Source organism: Epinephelus lanceolatus, chromosome 4, assembly GCF_041903045.1.
Source record: "Epinephelus lanceolatus isolate andai-2023 chromosome 4, ASM4190304v1, whole genome shotgun sequence".
NCBI lineage: Eukaryota > Metazoa > Chordata > Actinopteri > Perciformes > Serranidae > Epinephelus > Epinephelus lanceolatus.
In genome coordinates, this window is record NC_135737.1 from 5,302,891 (window position 1) to 5,321,957 (window position 19,067).

Consider the following 19,067-nt stretch of genomic DNA (forward strand, 5'->3'; position numbering starts at 1 on the left):
CATGATCCTGCATTATGCTCAAAGAGTGGGACTTTGTTATGCTGCAGTAGTGCCTGGGTAGTAGTGGCGCCGCTAACAGCGGCTAACAGCTGTCAGTGGTGCAGTGATGGGAGGAGAGGGATGAGGTGTGTGAGTTTGAGCCACTTGTCAGTTGTCAAAAGACAAGACGTGATTGGTTTGTTTCGATTTACACCCACCCCAACAGTCCCACCATACACAGCCAGCATGGTGAGGAGGGGGTTCATCAACTCGCGTCACGTGTGTCTGTGTAGGAGCCTGAATGAATACTCCATGAATGTTGCCATAGCTGTTTGGTACACAGCGGCTACCATTGCTACAATGTGCATTTGAAACAGTGAGGCGCTAGAGTGCGCTATCAGTTTGAATGCAATATATGATTTCAACGTAGATGGGAGAAATTCCTACACACTGTGGCTTCAAGGAGACATCAAGAGGTGGTTCAGTTTGACCTACTTTTGGTAGCTTCTCCCACATCTAAGTCTATAAGTAGAGGACAGGACCACACTTCCTCCTCTTTGTTCTTTCACATTATAAGAGAGAAAGAGAAAGTATGATTTAATTTGTTAAATATTATATTTCAATACATGTCCAGCTAATTATTATTAAACATTTATTGTACTTTAATGTGAAACAATTCAAAGACTAGATTTATGATTCAATGATCTATTTTGCAAATATTATAACTTATTTCTCTCTTCATTACGAATCATGGCAAACATCATGACAAACATTTAATCAACATCCGTCATCATTTCTGAACAACAATGAATGACAGCTAAATGCAATAGTTGTCTCCTAGTGGTAGCTCCAGTTAGAACCTTATATCCTCAGCAAATGGTCCTTCAAGCCGGATACTAAGCCACACTCAACACAGTGAACTAATATGGCTGATTCAAAGACTGAGGGCACCAAGCACATTGGATCACCAGGTGTAGTAGACCCAACACAGCCTTCAACCCAGCCCAATGTGGACAGGGCCACCCAAGAAGTGACTTAAACATCACCCAAGCCATCTACACCTGCTCACCAAACAGAGCCTGACCTTTCACCTGAGCATCTAATGCCTTCTCACAGAGAACCACAAATCTCTTTGCAATCAGAATCCTGTGAACTACCAGTTAAAACCCTTACAAAGCCAATCTGCCATGATCTAGGGGCTAGACCTAAAAGGAATATCCAGCCCCCTGACTATGGGACTCAGGGCCGAATTCACAAAGAATGAACTGCGGCCGCTGATAGCACCTTGAATTGCCCTTCATTTGCACCCGCAGTTTGCTCCGTCTTAACGTCCTATTCACAAAGGATATTGCGCTAATGATATACCAGCGCAAACACGCCCACAAAGTTTGGCAGCTGAGTGCAGTTTGCCCCTGATTTGCCCGTGATTGCAATAAGCCACACATGGCAAAGTATGAATGCTGGCTTTGCGGCAAGAACACCGTGGCAGAACAATGGCAGACTTTGTCTGGCAAAGTACTGAATACTGTATACCCTCATGTAGTGATGTCTGCTGGTGAGTCAGTCTAAAAGTGTCGGATGGGTTGAGGCTGTGGATTTGACCAAGTTTGACCACTTTATCACTATTCCCTCTCACCTGTAGCTGTTTTTTCATTATCTTTTGAATTTAATATGAATTATGGAACCGTTTTCGTTCACGTTTGTTTCCCCTGTTTCGTAAAATAAATTATTGAAAGTTGCTTTTGAAGTGCGTGACAGAAAGGCGTTTTGAGAACGACCGCAGACTGTCACCTGTTCAATGCATCAATATCTTCGGATGCCATTAAAGTAATAATGATTATAATAATAATGTCAAAATATTATTTACAGACTGATTTAACAGATGATCACTGCTGCCACGATCACTGGAAAGTCTGGGCAAGAGGCTTCCACAGAGGAGCGCCCAGTTTACACCAGCTTTCTAAAGACATTATTTACTTCACTCAAACTGCGTGTGGCTATTAGCGCTGGAGTTAGTGAATTAGACATTTTTTATCAATGAGGCTCATTTACATAGAAATGGGCAATTTTTTCACCAAATATAAGCATATTACCTCATTTAAATATGAGGCACAATCTGCTTGGCAGGGCAATTAGTGGAGCATTTCACCCTCTGCGCGTGCTTTGTGAATTAGACCGTATCTGTTTGCTCCATTTTTACCGGTTTAGCAGCCGCAAAAGCCACGCAATCCTTTTGTGAATTCAGCCCTCAGTTAGTAAAGTTGACACAGAGTTAACACAGCAAGTCATTTTGTCATCATATCTGAACAACAATGTATGATGGTTGAATGCAAAAGTTGTCTACTGGTGGTTTGTGGCTCCAGTTAAAACCTTATATCCTCAACACCATTACATCACAAATCTGAGCTTTAGCACGCTAGTTTTTGGATTTGGGAGAGAGTTGTTTATGTTCACTAATATTGTTGGACTGTGAAAGATTAGGAATTAAATGTATGAATTTTGAAAATAGGTGAAGATCCCCTTTAATGGTGCTGTTGTGTTTTTTTTAATGTATTTTTCCTACATTGTGTACATGACCCGTAGCCATTTGGTTCCATTCATTTCTGTACAGTATGGAAATCAAATAGCTAGGTACTCTATAGAAAAGAAAAATGGAAACCAGTGGCTCTCTGGAAACATTTAATTATTACATGAAAACGCAAAGTATTTGTAGGTATTGAGATTAAAAAAGTGCACCTGTCTTCTCAGAGTGGTGTTTGGTCAAGACCACGTCAGGAGTTCATCTAATCTATGGGAGAGAATCTAATAGAATCTGTTGGCTGAATCGGCTGTGGCTCAGAGGTAGAGCGGGTCGCCCACCAATCGAAATGATCAGCGGTTCGATCCCGGGCTCCTCCAGTCTGCATGTCGAAGTATCCTTGAGCAAGATACTGAACCCCAAATGGCTCCCGATGGCTGTTCCATCGGTGTGTGAGTGTGTTACAACTGAGTAGCAGGTGGCACCTTGTATGGTAGCCTCGGCCACCAATGTGTGTGTGAATGGGTGAACGTGACTTGTAGTGTAAAAAGCGCTTTGAGTGGTCACTAGATGACTAGAAAGGCGCTATACAAATGCAGGTCCATGTAAAATTTACACTCTTTGTATTCATTGCATAAAAATAGTTTTCAAGCCAAGAAGTGACTGAACACCATTTTTCACATTCTTCAGTTTAGTTCACCCAGACATCAAAGGTAGAGCAGGGAGAGATATATGCAGACCACCATGGGGAACCATGAAGGAACAGAACCACAGGTGCAGGGTTGTGACATGCAGCGGGTGAACTCACGAGTCTGACTGCTTTTAATAGACCTCATAACTGCAGATGACAATACACCATGACACATCAGCTGGGTCACAGTTATCTGTCATTGTTGGTCTTTATGAGCCTGACCCCTTTATATGGTGTAATTAATATTAGTAAATTGATTCATTAAAGGAGTAATCTTTCATATTTGATATCTGTTGTAATAATGATGTAGGAACCAATGCAGTGTTGCCATCTGAAAACATGATAGACAGGTTGTAAACAAACCTCTTTGCATGGCTGGTGTGTGGGGCAACAGGGATTGGACCCAAATGCAGACAGATGAGTAGGCAGCAGGGTGAATTCAGTGATTTGTTATTTAGATATGCTTACAGAGTTCAAATGAAGCAGCAGGTCTTGGATGCAGGAAACAGACAGACAGGCAGGTAACAGGTAGCATGCGGGTAACAGGCAGACGCACAGGTAACGGGCAGGTAACAGACAGACAGGCTGGTAACAAGTAGCAGACAGGTAAGAGGCAGACAGGCACGTAACAGACAGGTAACAGGTAGCACATAGGTAACAGGCAGGCAGCAGGCATGTAACAGGTAGACACACAGGTAACAGGCAGCAGGCAGGTAACAGGTAGACACACAGGTAACAGGCAGCAGGCAGGTAACAGGCAGGTCACAGGTAGAAGACAGGAACCACATAGGTAAGAGGCAGACAGGCAGGTAACAGGTAACACACAGGTAAGAGGCAGGTAACAGGCAGACACACATGTAACAGGCAGGCAACAGTTAGGTAACAGGTAGATACACAGGTAACAGGTAGCAGACAGATACCACACAGGTAACAGGCAGACAGGCAGGAAACAGGTTGCAGACAGGCGATAGGCAGGTAACAGGTAGCAAAAAGTAACAATCAGGTAACAGGCACAAGCAGTTAACAGGAAGCAGACATCTAACAGGTAGACAGGTAACACATAGCTGACAGGTCACAGGCAGAGAGACATGTAACAGGTAGTGAACAGGTGACAGGCAGGCAGGTAACAGATGGGTAGCAGACAGGTAACAGGTAGCAGATAGGTGGTAGACAGGTAACAGGTAGCAAACAAGTAACAGTCAGGTAACAGACAGGCAGGTAACACATACCTGACAGGTAAAAAGCAGACAGACAGGTAATGAACAGGTGACAGGCAGGTAAGAGGTAGATAATAGGTAACAGGTAAACAGTGATGTAGACCACAGTGTGCGGAGATGAGCTGTGATGGTGTACCATCAGTATGTCTGTGAATGAGTGTTGCTGTTTTTGCTGAATCTGAAAATAGTTCTTCAACAGAAATGTAGGCTACACATCAGCTGTGGCCATCTTGATTGTGTTAGAAAATGCCTCAGCAGTGCTAGGTTTATGCTCACTGTTGTGTCCCCGGCATAAAGCTGCACGAGCCAAAAATGACATTATCACATAGTTGCATTAAGCCCAAAGGCTCCACAGGTCGTTTGGCCATTGTATCAAACCTGCCCCATATAGGGTGACAGTTGTTATTAGTCCAATCAGTGCCAGGCCAGCTGGAAATCTGTTTGAAAAGGAGGCAGAGCAGGCACATCAGCCAGAGCAAATAAAACTTGAGCTTGCAGATTCATCTAGTTCCCAGGCTAGGGAAAGTCGGTGCTTATATGGAACCAGTACCTATACAACCGATACCTACCGGACCGAAACAAAACACACATAACGATGCCTCCTTTTGGTGCTTTTTTTTAAATGCTATGTCTCCCTCTATTGGATGTTACATGTAACAGAATCATTCATTCATTTGTTCATTTGTTGAGTGAATATTATTATTTAAAGGCATGCTAAGCACTGTTGGCCGTCACTTCTGTTTAAGTTCAATAATGTTACCTAACACAACGGAGCTAAAGACGTCATTTGAACTCTGTTTTAGCCTCATTGTAGCCTGTAGGCCTAGCTCTAACTGCCTCTGTGTGCACCATGTTCACGTGTGCGCACTTGCGCAAGACTGTGAGACATGGGCACCGTGTTCATGTGTGTGTGCTTGCTTTCGCTGGTCTCGCGCTGGCTGGTTGGTACAGCCTGGATCCAAATGTTTTTGTTGCCATTTGCGGAGCCTGGGCTGCCTACAGAGACCGGACTTTAATAGAGTTATTATTATTGTAATGTTAATTTGTTAAGTGTTTTTTATTATATTTTAAAACTGTTAATAGAGTTCATATACCTATTTATTTCTAGGTATTTCTAATTTGCCTCAGCAATAAATAAATAAAAACATTGTTTTTATTATAATTTAAAACTGTTATACAAAATATTCACACACTTCTGAAAGGTGGCCCATTTGTGCCACTTTTCAACCTCCATAAAAACCTCATATTTTGAGGTATCAGTTCAGGCACTGTTTAAGCACCAGTACCATTTTAAAAGTATCGGTTCGTATATCGGTATCGGTAAGTATAAACGAGGCAGAAAAGCTCTATAGATCTGCAGAGCTGATGATTAATATATCAGTTCATCAGATATTTATTAGTGCAACTTTAGTATATTGCATACTATATCTATACTTAAAACATACAAAATTAGGTTGCATAATGGTCCTTTAGATTCCAAAGTAGCCCAGGTATTAAATTCATCAGCAAGAACAAACCTGCAAAATTATTCTTTGTTCCTTTTCTTCTAGGTTGCTGATCAAAAATGGTAACAGCATAGATGCAGCTGCTCTGTATGATTCATATGAGGTAGAGTATCTGCCCAATGAAGGTCTTCTCAGCACGTCCAGGCATCTCTTCATTGAGCTGACTACAGATGCTACAGGCACATCCACTGGCATTGCCATCAGGTACCAAGGTAAGCACCAGACATGATGACATGGTGTTTGTCATGGTAGTGTTGTGTAGGTTCTTGCTTGATGTCATAAATTGTAAAAACATGGAGAAAAGATACAAGGAGGCCTTGTCAGAAAGCATTCATAATAAAAACACACAAAGGGACTTCATATAAGAAAATGTAAGCTCACTAATTGCTTAAGGCTAAGAACAGTTTAGTAGTCAGCAACTTTGGCCTGCAGTGGATTCTCAGTGAATTATCGATTTAAAGATATACTAATGAACATAGACCTTCAGCAGAATGTAGTGTAAAAGCTTCCTGCAGAATGAATGGCTGGAGACGCTGACTGCGAAATGGAGGTCAGGGGTTTCTATATGAAAGCAGTGAAAGGTCCAAACGCTTCCAAACACTGAAAAGAAAAAAAGAAAGATGTTGTTGGTAAGGATCCTCTGATGAGTGACTGGATTTAAAGGTTTGACAGGTTTCTAAAGGGTGGAGCTACTGTATTAATGAAGGGAGACTTTGTGTACGAGTTCTTCTCTCAGACCTCACTCAGGGATTCAGGCTGATGAAATTTTAACATACATTATCTACTCTACTGTTTCCAAGGTCAAGATTGAACCTCTATACTTATGTCACAGTCATTAATTTTGTATCCACTGCCATGTTCTTAAGTCTTTCTCTAAGGTCAAGTTCTGAGCTGAATATTAATACTATATATTATGCTGAAGTTTGCACAGGATTTCACTGCCTGCCAGCTCATTCCAACAACAATCACATATCACATACTACTGATATTCACAAATCCCCATGTCAACAGTTTGCTGTTTGTGTAAAGTCTGGTGAGGACAGATAGTACTACATCAGGTCATAAGTCATATTTACAGGCATATCAGTCCTGTGATTAAAATTCTGTTAAAACCACTCTACAAGGCAGAGGACATGTAAATAGAAAATAACATTGGAAATGTCTAATATCTGTCAGCTTCAGTAATCTATCACTGTGAATGAAAAGCAACTAATTGCAATTAGAATGACGTTGTCAGGTTACACATTTCCATATTAATGAACACATTGCTGACAGCAGAGATGCAACAGGATTGTCTTATTTCTGCTACTGTCATTTGTGATTTTACGCTCCTTCCACTGTGAGAAATAAAGGGAAGAACACTTTTTAAGAGACAATTCTTAGAAATATAGTATCTGTCATTAGCAGTCCCAAATAAAAATCATATATTCCTCCAAAGGTAGCAGAACAAAACCTGATCTTCTTCTTCCATTGTAATAAGGGAAAGTTTATATTGAAAATATCTGCAAACATTTCATGGCAAACCAATCTGTTCTCATTCGAAAGTTGTCTGATGCAGTGATTTCTGCATCAGACACCAGTGAGAAAAGCCATTCCTTCGCAGTGGTATGACATGCCTCCATGCGGCGTCAGTTTTTAACGCCACTAGATGGCATCAGTTTAAAGCGCTACCAGAAAACATGAGGAGCTGGAAAGTCCCAATAGGGCAGGCAGGGGTGGTAGTGGATGGGTCCAACACACACTGGAATTTCAACCAGGAATACAGTGTTTGCTTCCTGGATGAATGTAAAGCCAAACCATAATGTTTTTTTCTAAACCTAACCACATGCTTTTGTTGTACAAGGAAATAAACGTAAATACAAGGTGTTTTACCAACATATTTTCAAATACACTCTATGGGCCCTATTTAGATGGTCTAAAGCGGATGGCGGAGGGCGCATAATCCATGTCGCAAGTGTCATTGCTATTTAGATGCAGGTGCAGTCATGGCGCGTTGTTAGTTAGATGATGTAAAAAGCAAATGCGCCAGTGACCAACAAAAACCTGGTCTAAAGTCAACGGCGCAGTATTTCACTGTTAAACAAGTTAGTAATATGCGTCTCTAGGCAGGTGCACAACGCGCGTGCACTCTGCTCAGACACACACGGAGCAGCCACACATATGCAAAAGATAACAAATAAAAATATGACTACAATGTGAAAGGTTATTATTGTGCACATTAAAATATTTATCAGAAACACGTCTTAATGGTCAGTCATTAATCAGAATGATCTAATTGCGGTAATAATGATCATCATAATCCGGGAGGTCCAAGCTCGCAGTGTCCGAATATACAGAACTGCGAGCAGACCTCCACAGGCTGATGATGCATAGCATGTAAAATGAACTTGTCTTTCCCAATTCATGATGCTGGGCTCTCTAACCTCCTGGGTTAAAATAAAATAAATTGAATAATCTACAATTTGTTGACAGTGTTTCTCTCATGTGCGCGTGCTCTCTCTTTCTCTCTCGCAGTCTCACTCTGTTTCTTTTCTTTTGGCTTTTCTAAGATGACAGATGCTGAATATATACTCCCTATCTGATGCTGTGGCTGTTTGTGGCTGGCTGAGAGGGATGTGAACTCATTAGATTGCAGCTGTGTTAATCAAATCAAGTTGGGTTTCCATTACGCGTGCCAAACGTGCCAAACGTGCCAAACGGTGCCAATCCCCTTTGATCTGACATCAGATGTGACGGGGCAGTCGATATAGAGATACATTTATCGTCTCCTCAGCTGTAAAACACTCACTCTTTCCAGTTGGTAGGTCCACCATCTAACTAGCTCTCCGCTGTGCGCTCCAATTGCGCCTCGTTTAAAGGGAATGAGAGGTGACACTCGATTGGCTTATTGAATGATACGCCCAAAACACACCCAATTCACAGAGTAAGTCCAACCCTTTTAGACTCTCTGCCATGGCGCACAGTCTGAAAACGCGCCGTCTAACTAGCAAGTGACTGGGACACGCCCATGCACTGCACGCCTGCCGCTTTGTGTTTTAGACCATCTAAATAGGGCCCTATGTATCTAACAAGCAGAAACTGGAAGTGTATTTTGAAAAGCCACAATGCATGTAAAAGGTGTAGAAGTAATACAGTGTCCCAGAATGTCAACAACATCCAGGATACCGAGCCCATCATGAATATGCGCCAAAAGTCCACTGAAAAAGCGGCCTCATGAAGAGTTGGAAGTGAGAATATGTCATGCAAGCATGCAATTCATTTTCGCTTCATTTATTTTGAATTAAGACTATGATGCAGTTAAATGCTCAGACAGCTCATCATTTGACCTTAGCTTAGTTTATTTTGTTACAAATGAAGCTTCCTAACTGTATGCTGCATATATGATTAAAACAGTCCTCTAAATCTATCTGAAAATAGATTCCAAAAATCTTTTATTTAAATATTTGAATGACTTTTAATTCTTACAAACTGTACAGCAATAATACAATTGAGCAACTGAACTGGTACAGACAGGGGTGATTCTAGGATCAGAGGTTTAGGGTTGCTGAGCACCCAGAGAGCTGCCCGGCCAGGCAAGATAAATTTCACTGTTTTGTACATTTTAACGCAATTTCATTCCCACATTTGTGAAATAAAAGCACAACACTTCTTGGGAAAGTCTGTGACTAAAGCATCAAATCTGATAAAGGTTATTTAAATGCTGAGCCACAGCAAAAGAGGAATGGATTGGAATCATAAAAGAAACATATCGTAACCCTAATTTCTGGGGGAAGACAACTCATTTTGATACAGCAGCTCCTCAACATACACATAAACAGTATGTGTGTTTCTGGAGTAAACCAGCCCCCTATAGTGAGTACCAGAAATACCAAAAATGGACCTTGGGTTTATTTTTTGGACTTTTATTTGAAATGCAATGCACAACATGTAACATCAACACATTAACAGTAATTGACTTTTTCAATGTTTGTCTCTGCCTTTTTCCTTCTTGTTTGTATATATATATATATATATATATATATATATATATATATATATATATATATATATATATATATATACAATATATTGTTAAAATATTATGTTGCAACCAAGTACTGTATGGTTTTGACACTTTTCTAGCTTGTTAAAAAATGATATACAGTAAGGCCCAATTCCAATCCGATCCCAGACTCACTGACTTAGTGAAGTGTCATGTGAAGTACGTGAGTGTGTGAGGGCTGTCCCATTGTCAAATCGTCAAGTCAGTGAGTCAGTGAGTGAGCCCTTCATGGCCACTTACCGTAGGTCAGCATCGATGCGGACTTACGGTAAGGAAATTACCCACAGTTCATAGCGTTGTGACGTCAAATACAGGGGTTGCCCTCGGAACACCGGAAGTAACATGGTCGGCAGATATGCAAACGGTAACGTTATGGAAGGAGAGCGAAAAAACAGATAGATAAACAATGAAACATTACATTCACAAGGATTTAAGATGGTACATAAACACACATGAAGTCAGAGGAATACCAGTGGTTATATTCCACACACAAAGAATATATATCTATATATAGATATATAGATAGATCTATCTATCTATAGATATATATTCTTTGTGTGTGGAATATATGATGACAATAACCGATAAATGATCATGCCCAGAGAAATGTTAATAACATTTTGTAGAGAGGGGGATAAGTGCTGTCCCATTCCTATTTGTAGCATCCGGAGCCCTTTCAGACTCTCACACTCAATCAGTTACAGCTGACGTCAGTTAAGTCAGTGAGGGTTCAGGGCTTGAGTCTTTAGGGGCCGGATTGGAATTGGGCCTAAAAGAAAAAAAAAAAAAAAAATCTCTCAAATTTTAGGGGTGCTGGGATTCAATTTAGGGGTGCTTCAGCACCCCCAAAAATGGGCTAGAAACGCCTATGGGTACAGAGATATATCTTGTTAAGACTCTTTACGTCCTGGCCTCAGCAACAGCCTCAGGGGAACATGAATGTGTGAACTAAATCTAACAGCAATCCATCCAATAGTTGTCAAGACATTTTAACATAAAACCAAAATGTAAATCTCACAGTGGTGTTAGAGGAAGAATCAAAGGATCACTATAGTTAGCAGTATTCCTCTGCGGGACCATACATGTCTGTATATAACATATCCTTATACAACGGTTCATATGATATCTACTGGATTATCACCCACACATGGCATCATCACATTACATACTAAATGTAAAGTTATGTGCTTAATGCAGAGTTACTTAGGTTAGGTTTACATAAGTAACATTATGTAGGTTAGGCACATTAAGTTACGTAGGTTAGGTTTAGGAAAAGAAAGATGGCAATGATGTAGCTTAAAATAATTAGAACTTCACTTGGTTTTAAACAGGACACAATCACCAGTCTCCTGGGGGAAAGTCCTGTATTTCTTTGACCGATTCACCACTCCAATCTGTCAGTGCATTGGTCATGTGATTGCAGCCTTTCTGATTACATGGGTCATATACAAATTAGTAGCTTATGGTTATGGGGGTTATATACCATTGAAGGAACAGTAGGGGTAATGTGGTTTGGGGAGAGTGAATGTGTGGTGAGCAAACAGAGTCTCGGTCAGAAGACATCAGTGGCAAGGAGTGGAGTGATGGAATTAGGCAAGGGAGAAGGCAGGTTTCGATACAACACCAGTAGCTTTTATTTATCTTTGATTTGATCTTTATCTGTCTTTGTCACGGCTTATTTTTGTGTGCTGCATCAGAAAAGAGATAAACAAAGAGACAATATAATTGCAATCAAACAACGGAGTGGTCAATCAAACAATAAACAACAAATAAGTATGTGTGAATATACAATCCACAACTAAACAGTAAAATGGTCAAGCAACAAACAATCTTACATGGCTCCTGGCACATGTCTGGGAACAAAGAGATTAGGGTAGCAGAGCACATGTCAGCAAAGCCACCACAAAAGGCATACAAATGAAACAATCAAAATGATGAATTGACCACTCACATTAACTTGAAGACGCACACAAATCAGGATACATGGATATACTGGAGTGCTGGCAGGGAGTGCAAAGGATGAACTGAGGGGTGAACAAATAATTTAGAGTCTCCGCCCCTTACCCGGCAGGTAAGGTGGGCGTGGTCAGGTGGCAGGTATCTGCTGGGTTCACTTTGGCAGATTCACCATTTATTTGTATTTATTTGGAAAGAAAATGAACTGAGAAAGCACCTGGTCCAGGGAGTCTTTTCAACCATTCTGGTGGATTACTCTTTGTAGGTATACTAGACTGAATCATAATGTTTATTTAAAATAACTTGCGGGTAGAAAATCCTTGTCATGTATATAAAATTAACGGGTGCTGAGCAAACTCTGCCTTAATTAGTTAGTGATTTGTCAGTTTTAGTGTATGCTATATTTAGAATATTGTCAATATTTTCAAGCCACCAGACTCCATTACTTAACACAACACTAAGTTGCTGCTCTACCATGGTGCCGATTCATCAAATGTAGCATGTGTTTTCACCTATATTAATCAACACAGGTTTTGCTAAGGAGCCATCTACAGCTACACATAGATTTGGTTTATCAAAGACAATAGCAAAGCAGTAAAGTACATAAAATAATAACATCAGATATGTCAGACTACCATGTTTAATTATTCATCTTTACAGATAAATAGTTACAGTTACAGTTATGTTACAGTTGCAGCTGAATATGACAGCAGAAACAAGTTTCCCAAATTTACTTATAGGCAATTGTAATCAATTGCCAGTTTTTTTACCTAGAAGTGATTGTTTTTGCTGGAGCAACATCACGCTGATTCAGTCTATACGTATGGGCAGTGGAAGTGAATAGCCTGCTGTACAACACTGCATGATAACTCACCTTATTGTTGTTTAGATATTTAAGCCTAAACCAAGGTGGTGGACTGAAAGACTGTCCGAGATACCAATCCACAAACACTGTCATTCCTAGAGCCATACAGTTCCATAAGCATGGCTAAAAATCCTAATTTGGTCCAAGGGGAGGAACCTTGGTTGAGGGAGAGGGAAAAGCAGCAGCCACCATGGCTGATAGACTGAAACTGATGGCATGAAACATATAGGTAGCTCCCTTCAAATCTTAATGACTCCTCAGTGGAATTTGATGGGTGCAGGAGAGAGGGGGAAAAAACTTTTTTTTTTTTTTTTGTCAGAACAAAGCCCCATTTCTAAATTACTCATTAGATAATCGGAAGACTTTTTTGAACTTTCATTGCTGCCTTAATTGCAGTTTTTGCAATAAACACATTATTGGGTGCATTTAAATGCATCCATAAAAGTACCTCTCTTTATTTATTTTGTCTTTTATATTTGTTGTTTTTACAGCCATTTAATGGAGGCTCTTAGTAGATTCCACCAGTAAATCTTAAAGCTGCTTTATACTTTTTGCTTTTGCTTGGGAATAAAAGAATCAAGGACAGTCTTTGGGGAACAATTTAACTTCCATCTTCTACCAGTGTAACCTTGTGCATTGGAATCTATATGATTTATTTTATAGTAAGTTTCATCTAATAGCTAGGGTGAAATATCACTTAGCTTCTCTTATCTTTTGCCCTCACATTTGTCTCAGCATTAACTATCAGATAAACGGCTCTTCCCTGGTCCATGAGGACCACTTGGAAATACAATCAGTGTAATCTGCTTAGGCCCCTGCTTCACTGCCGCAAAAGGGATTAAGTCCGAAGGGAGCAACGGACCTCATTATGGCCATTAACAGGACATAATGCTGTTCAGCTAGTCTCTAAGAGATTGGATGTTTCCTCTGTTATCCTGACAAACCATTCCAACCCTGGTGAGCAGCCTCATTCAGAGGATTCATTCAGCTGTTTCTAACTGCTACTCAAGTGTTTTTCTTCTGTTGTCTTTCTTCTTCTTCTTTCTGCACAATCTCAAAAGAATGTGTGCATTCAGAGCTATGGCACATTTCTGGAATTCATAAATTCATCTTAAAGATTACATTCATACATACATTCAAATTCTAAAATGTAACCATTGTGTCCAGGACGTGAATTAGCATTTCCTAGGATAGCGAAGGCATGATCCGTCCTACTCTGACATACTCTGCCTCTGACTGGCTCACCCTGACATTATTACAGTAACCCTAACAAAACCCACTCCTCTTGCCTAAGCCTAACCAACCCAAGCAACAAAGGCAACACGTACTAGCCAATCAGAGGGAGAGTGAGATGGCTCAAGCCTTTGCTATCCTAGGAAACACAAATATGCATCCTGGATGCCATGCAGGATTATGTTCCTCTGCAAGGCATATGTGATATTTGTTGATTAATCTTTTTAAAAGAAACTATAACTATTTGATATATATACTATATGTTGTATACTTTCTGATTGTTACCAAATATACTTAACACACAATATCTTAATTAGGCTACTGCTAACATGCCCACAACAACAGTGTCTACATGCTGATGTTAAATGTTTGGTGGATCGCCACCTTTAGAGCTACAATTGAATGACTCCAAGTATTACAAATGATTAGAATCCATCTTCATCGCAGGTAATAAAAACTTTTACATCAGCTCCTCCAAACACCTGCTGTAAGCCAGACCAGATCTTTATGGACACTTTAACCAACAGAGCCCTAATGTGTCTACTTTAATACTTTAAGGTTGGATTTGGAGTGCAAAAAAATCCACTACTTGACAACATCTGCATCCTGTGTTCACGTAACACATTTTATATTTCATCCTAACGTGTCTTTCAGTCGCCTTCACTGTTGTTTAACTAAAATATAAGTTTAGTAACTTACAGGAAACTGGGGCCTTGAGATAAATCTTATGACTAACCAAATGTTTGCAAATGCAAGTTGGTCTCTTAGCCAAATCATTTATGGAGACGCTAACTCATTTGGCAAGCATAGCTTCTCATTTGCTTTTTGGGTATAAGCAAAGTCCTTTTTACTGAAAATGTCTTTGTACCACAGCCTTTGCAGCAGGCCACTGCTACGAACCCTTTGTGAAGTACGGTAACCTGACCAGTAGCGACAACACTTGGGCAGTGGGAACTGTGGTGGAGTTTGCCTGTGACCCTGGCTACACTCTGGAACAGGGATCTGTTACCATTGAATGCATGGACCCCAACAATCCCCAGTGGAACGAGACCGAGCCTGCATGCAGAGGTCTGTATGTCTGTATATTGCTGAAAAGAAGTCACCCATCTGCATTTAATGCATCCTGTTTTTATTCATGTAAATTTTATTATTATTATTTTTTAATTAAGCGATTCACAATATGATTCACTTAAAATGATAAGACAATGGGTCATTATCTCGCTCAGGGACATATGAGCAGTACTCAGGGCTGTTGTTGCAGGTTGGGTCAAACTTTACTCACAATGGATGTTTGGGTATGTGAACATCAACCCGGTCTCACTCCAAAGCTGTCAAAAACTGGTGCTTGGTCACTGACTTCCTGCGCCAGGCACCCGACAAAAAAGCTGCCCTTTCACGTTGGCATGATACGTCGGCGCCCAGTGCTGTCAGGGGGAAATAAGACATCAACGTAAATTAAGGGGGTGGAAATCCAAATAGGTGTCGGCCCTTGCTTGATGATTTTTATTTAAAATGCTCAGCCTCCCTCAGGTACAGGTAAAAATAAGTATGGCAGACATGTCCCCATGTTTGGGACATGGAATCCATGTGGTCCATGTTCAAAGCCTCCATTGTGGAGGCTGCTGCTAGGAGCTGTGGTCAGAAAGTTGTCGGTGCCTGTTGTGGCAGCAACCTTAGAACCTGCTGGTGGATACCCGCTGTGAGGGATGCTGTCAGGATGAAGAGCAAGGCCTTTCAGATCTGGCTGGCCCAGGGGTCACCTGAAGCAGTAGACAATTACCAGTTTGCCAGAAGGGCTACAGCTGTGGTGGTCGCTAAGGCAAAAACCCAGATGTTGGAGGCGTTTGGGGAGGCTATGGAGAAGGACTCAGAGGTCACTGAAGTAGTCAAGAAGCTCCCCACTGGCAAGGCAATGGATGTTGAGATTTGCCCTGAGATGCTGAAGGCTCTGGACATTGTTGGGCTGCCTTGGTTGACGTGTCTTTTCAGTGTTGTGTGGCAATCATTTTCAAAAAAGGGGACTGGAGGGTGTGCTCCAATTATTGGGGTATCACACTGCTCAGCCTCGCTGGAAATGTTTACTCCAGGGTGCTGAAAACAAGGCTCTGACTGATTGTCGAACCTTGGATTCAGAAGGAGCAATGTGGATTCCATCCTGGCTGTGAAACAATGGACCAGCTCTTTACCCTTGTGAGGCTGCTGGAGAGGTCATGGGAGTTTACCCATCCAGTCTACATGTGTTTTGTGGACTTAGAGAAGGCTTACGACCGTGTCCCTCGGGGAGTCTTGTTGGGGGTACTGCGGGATTACAGGGTACCGGAGTTGCTGCTATGAGCCACCCAGTCCCTGTATGACCAAAGTGAGAGCTGCATCTAAATACTTGGTGTAAAGTCAAACACGTTCTCGGTGGGTGCTGGACTCTGCCAGGTTTGCCCCTTGTCACCGGTCCTGTTTGTGATATTTATGGACAGGATCTCAAGGCACAGCTTGGGGGAGGAAGGGATCGGTTTGAGGACCTCAGAATTACATCTCTGCTTTTTGCAGATGATGTGGTTCTGTTGGCTTCATCACACCGTGACCTCCAGCATACACTGGGGCAATTTGTAGACGAGTGTGAAGCGGGCCATATGTAAGTCAGCATATTCAAATCTGAGGCTATAGTTCTCTGCCGGAAACCGGTGGATTGCCCCCTCCAGGTTGGGAGAGAGTTACTCCCTCAAGCGAGGGAGTTCAAGTTAGCCTGAGCGTCAGACTGAAGCTCCCAGAACCTTCAGTCTGACATTGCCTCCATTGAAGGCGATTTACAAGGGGGAGGGAATTTGATTTTTCCCTAACCAATCAGTAGAGATCAACGACTCACCCAGAAGCTGACGTCATTAGTATCCATGCCTCGGGGGTGCCGAAAACAAGCGAGTATTGCCCATTTAAAATGTCTCCGTCATCGTGCACGCCCAGCTGCATCGCCGTTAATCCAGTTTAGCAGCTTCCTTAATTTGGTCCTCCATTAACGCGAGTAGTGGTGAAATACCTCGATAGCATCGTTAATGTGGTCTGTAGGATCTGTAGCGGTCGCCATTGTTGCTATCCTCACCAGTTACCCACTGGCGTACAGTTTGACATCAGCGTGGCGCTGATTGGCTAATCGCTAGACCCGCCCCCACCCCCGGCGTTCATTGGTCCGTCCATCATTTAGATGAGATAAATCGCAAATTCATTGCAGTATGCCAGACTAGAGATACAAGCCTACTCAGTTAAGTGGGCGGGGTCTATGGTCTGGAACCAGGCTAAGTTCAAGTATCTCGGGGTCTTGTTCACGAGTGAGAGGAGAATGGAGCGTGAGATAGATCAGTGGTTTGGTGCAGCTTCTACAGTGATGCGGGCGCTGCGCCGGACTCGTGGTGGAGAGAGAGCTGAGCAGGAAGGGGCAGCTTTCGATTTACTGGTCTATCTATGTCCCAACCCTCACCTATGATCATGAGCTCTGGGTAGTGACCAAAAGAATGAGATTGCAGATACATGCGGCCAAAATGAGTTTCCTCTGTGGGGTGGCTGGGCCCAGCCTTAGAGATAGGGTGAGGAGTTCTGACATCTGGAGGGAGCTTTGAGTAGCTGCTGTTCCTTTGCGTCAAAAGGGGTCAGCTGAGGTGATTTGGGCATCTGTTTGGGATGGCTCCTGGGCGCCTTCCATTAGAGGTGTTCCAGGGATGTCCCACTGGTAGGAGGCCCCAGGGCAGACCCAGAACATGCAAAGGGTCTCATCTGGCCTGGAAACACCTTGGGGTCCCCCAGGAGGAGCTGGAAAGCATTGCTGGGGAGAGTGTCTGGGGTGCTTTGCTTGGCCCGCTGCCCCCGCAACCAGAAGGGTGGATGAAAATGGATGGAGGGATGGATTTACTTCAATTGATGAAGAATGTTTGTCTTTTTGGAATTCTCCATTGAAGGTGGTGGCATGCAAGACAAAAATGTTTCTTCACCAGTTCAAGGTAAAATATGGTGACTAATGGATATGCAAATGATCATTTTGCAGGTGAAGTATTCCTTTAAACCAGGGGTCTTCAAGGACCCCTTAGCTAAAAGAAAGACTAAGCACAGAGCCCCTACTATATACTGTATAAAAGTGAGTTGTATATCGAACTGTGCCAATGGAGATTGTCAGGCAGAGAGCTGTATCAGCCTGAGGCTGCAATCTTGACCTGTATTTTCTTTTCAGGTAGTTTAGGGAGGAAGCTTCGCTTTCACAAAAATAAATTGCATTGTGGAATTGTTGAATTTATTTTATGGGTATTTTCAGACATGTTTTAATTTTGGAAATGAAAAAACAAAAAATTATCAAACAAGAGTTTGGCAGACCCCCTGCTGTCACTTTATAGACCCCCAAGGGGTCCCGGACTCCCTGTTGAGGAACCAGGCTTTAAACCTGTAAGGCATTGAATGCCTGGTTAGATTCACAATCATGTTTTCTAGTTCTTTAATTAGGCAGTTTCTGATTTTAATCAAAATGTTGCCAGTTTTACACTCTATTCGCTTGTATTTAGATGGCATTCCACATTTTAAAAGTTTTGGCTTCTTTTATTAAATAAAAATAAAATCTGTAGAAAAACATCTATATTTCACAAAGATATTAAAACATGTATTATTTGAGTATCAAAGTTAGGAATTATATCCATGACCACATCTGTACCCTCACCATTTCCTTTTTTTGAACTGGGGTTGTATGGGGTGCTTATCCACTGTAAGTGTATTACATACAGTAGATGTCAGTCAGCATGTCCCCAGTTCTGAGAAGCAGGCTGAAATCTGACATGGAAGATGAATAATGTACTGCTTGTGGAGGGGTCAGCAACAAAATGTATTTTAGCCACCTAAAAAAAGTCCCAACTAAAAAAATCAGTATCAGTTAAAATGTACGCTATAATGAGAGTATTTTCCCTGCTTCACCATAATGTCAGACAGCCTGTTTCAAAGGGAAAGCTGTTAACAACGTCAGTTCCCAATCTGTACTATCATCAAAGCCACCAGACTCCATTGACAAAAAACACTAATTTTGGCTAACTGAACACA

At 41.7% G+C, this 19,067-nt stretch overlaps 1 protein-coding gene across 4 annotated transcripts in view; it reads left to right on the top strand.

Moving 5' to 3' along the window:
* Nucleotides 1–19,067, top strand: part of sez6b (seizure related 6 homolog b) — a 542,199-nt gene that overhangs the window by 432,118 nt on the left and 91,014 nt on the right. For all 4 annotated transcript variants that reach the window (XM_078166884.1, XM_078166883.1, XM_033632224.2 and 1 more), the window contains 2 exons: nucleotides 5,956–6,122; nucleotides 14,880–15,074. In XM_078166884.1, coding sequence (XP_078023010.1) covers nucleotides 5,956–6,122; nucleotides 14,880–15,074 — 362 coding nt within the window. The remainder of the gene's footprint in view (nucleotides 1–5,955; nucleotides 6,123–14,879; nucleotides 15,075–19,067) is intronic.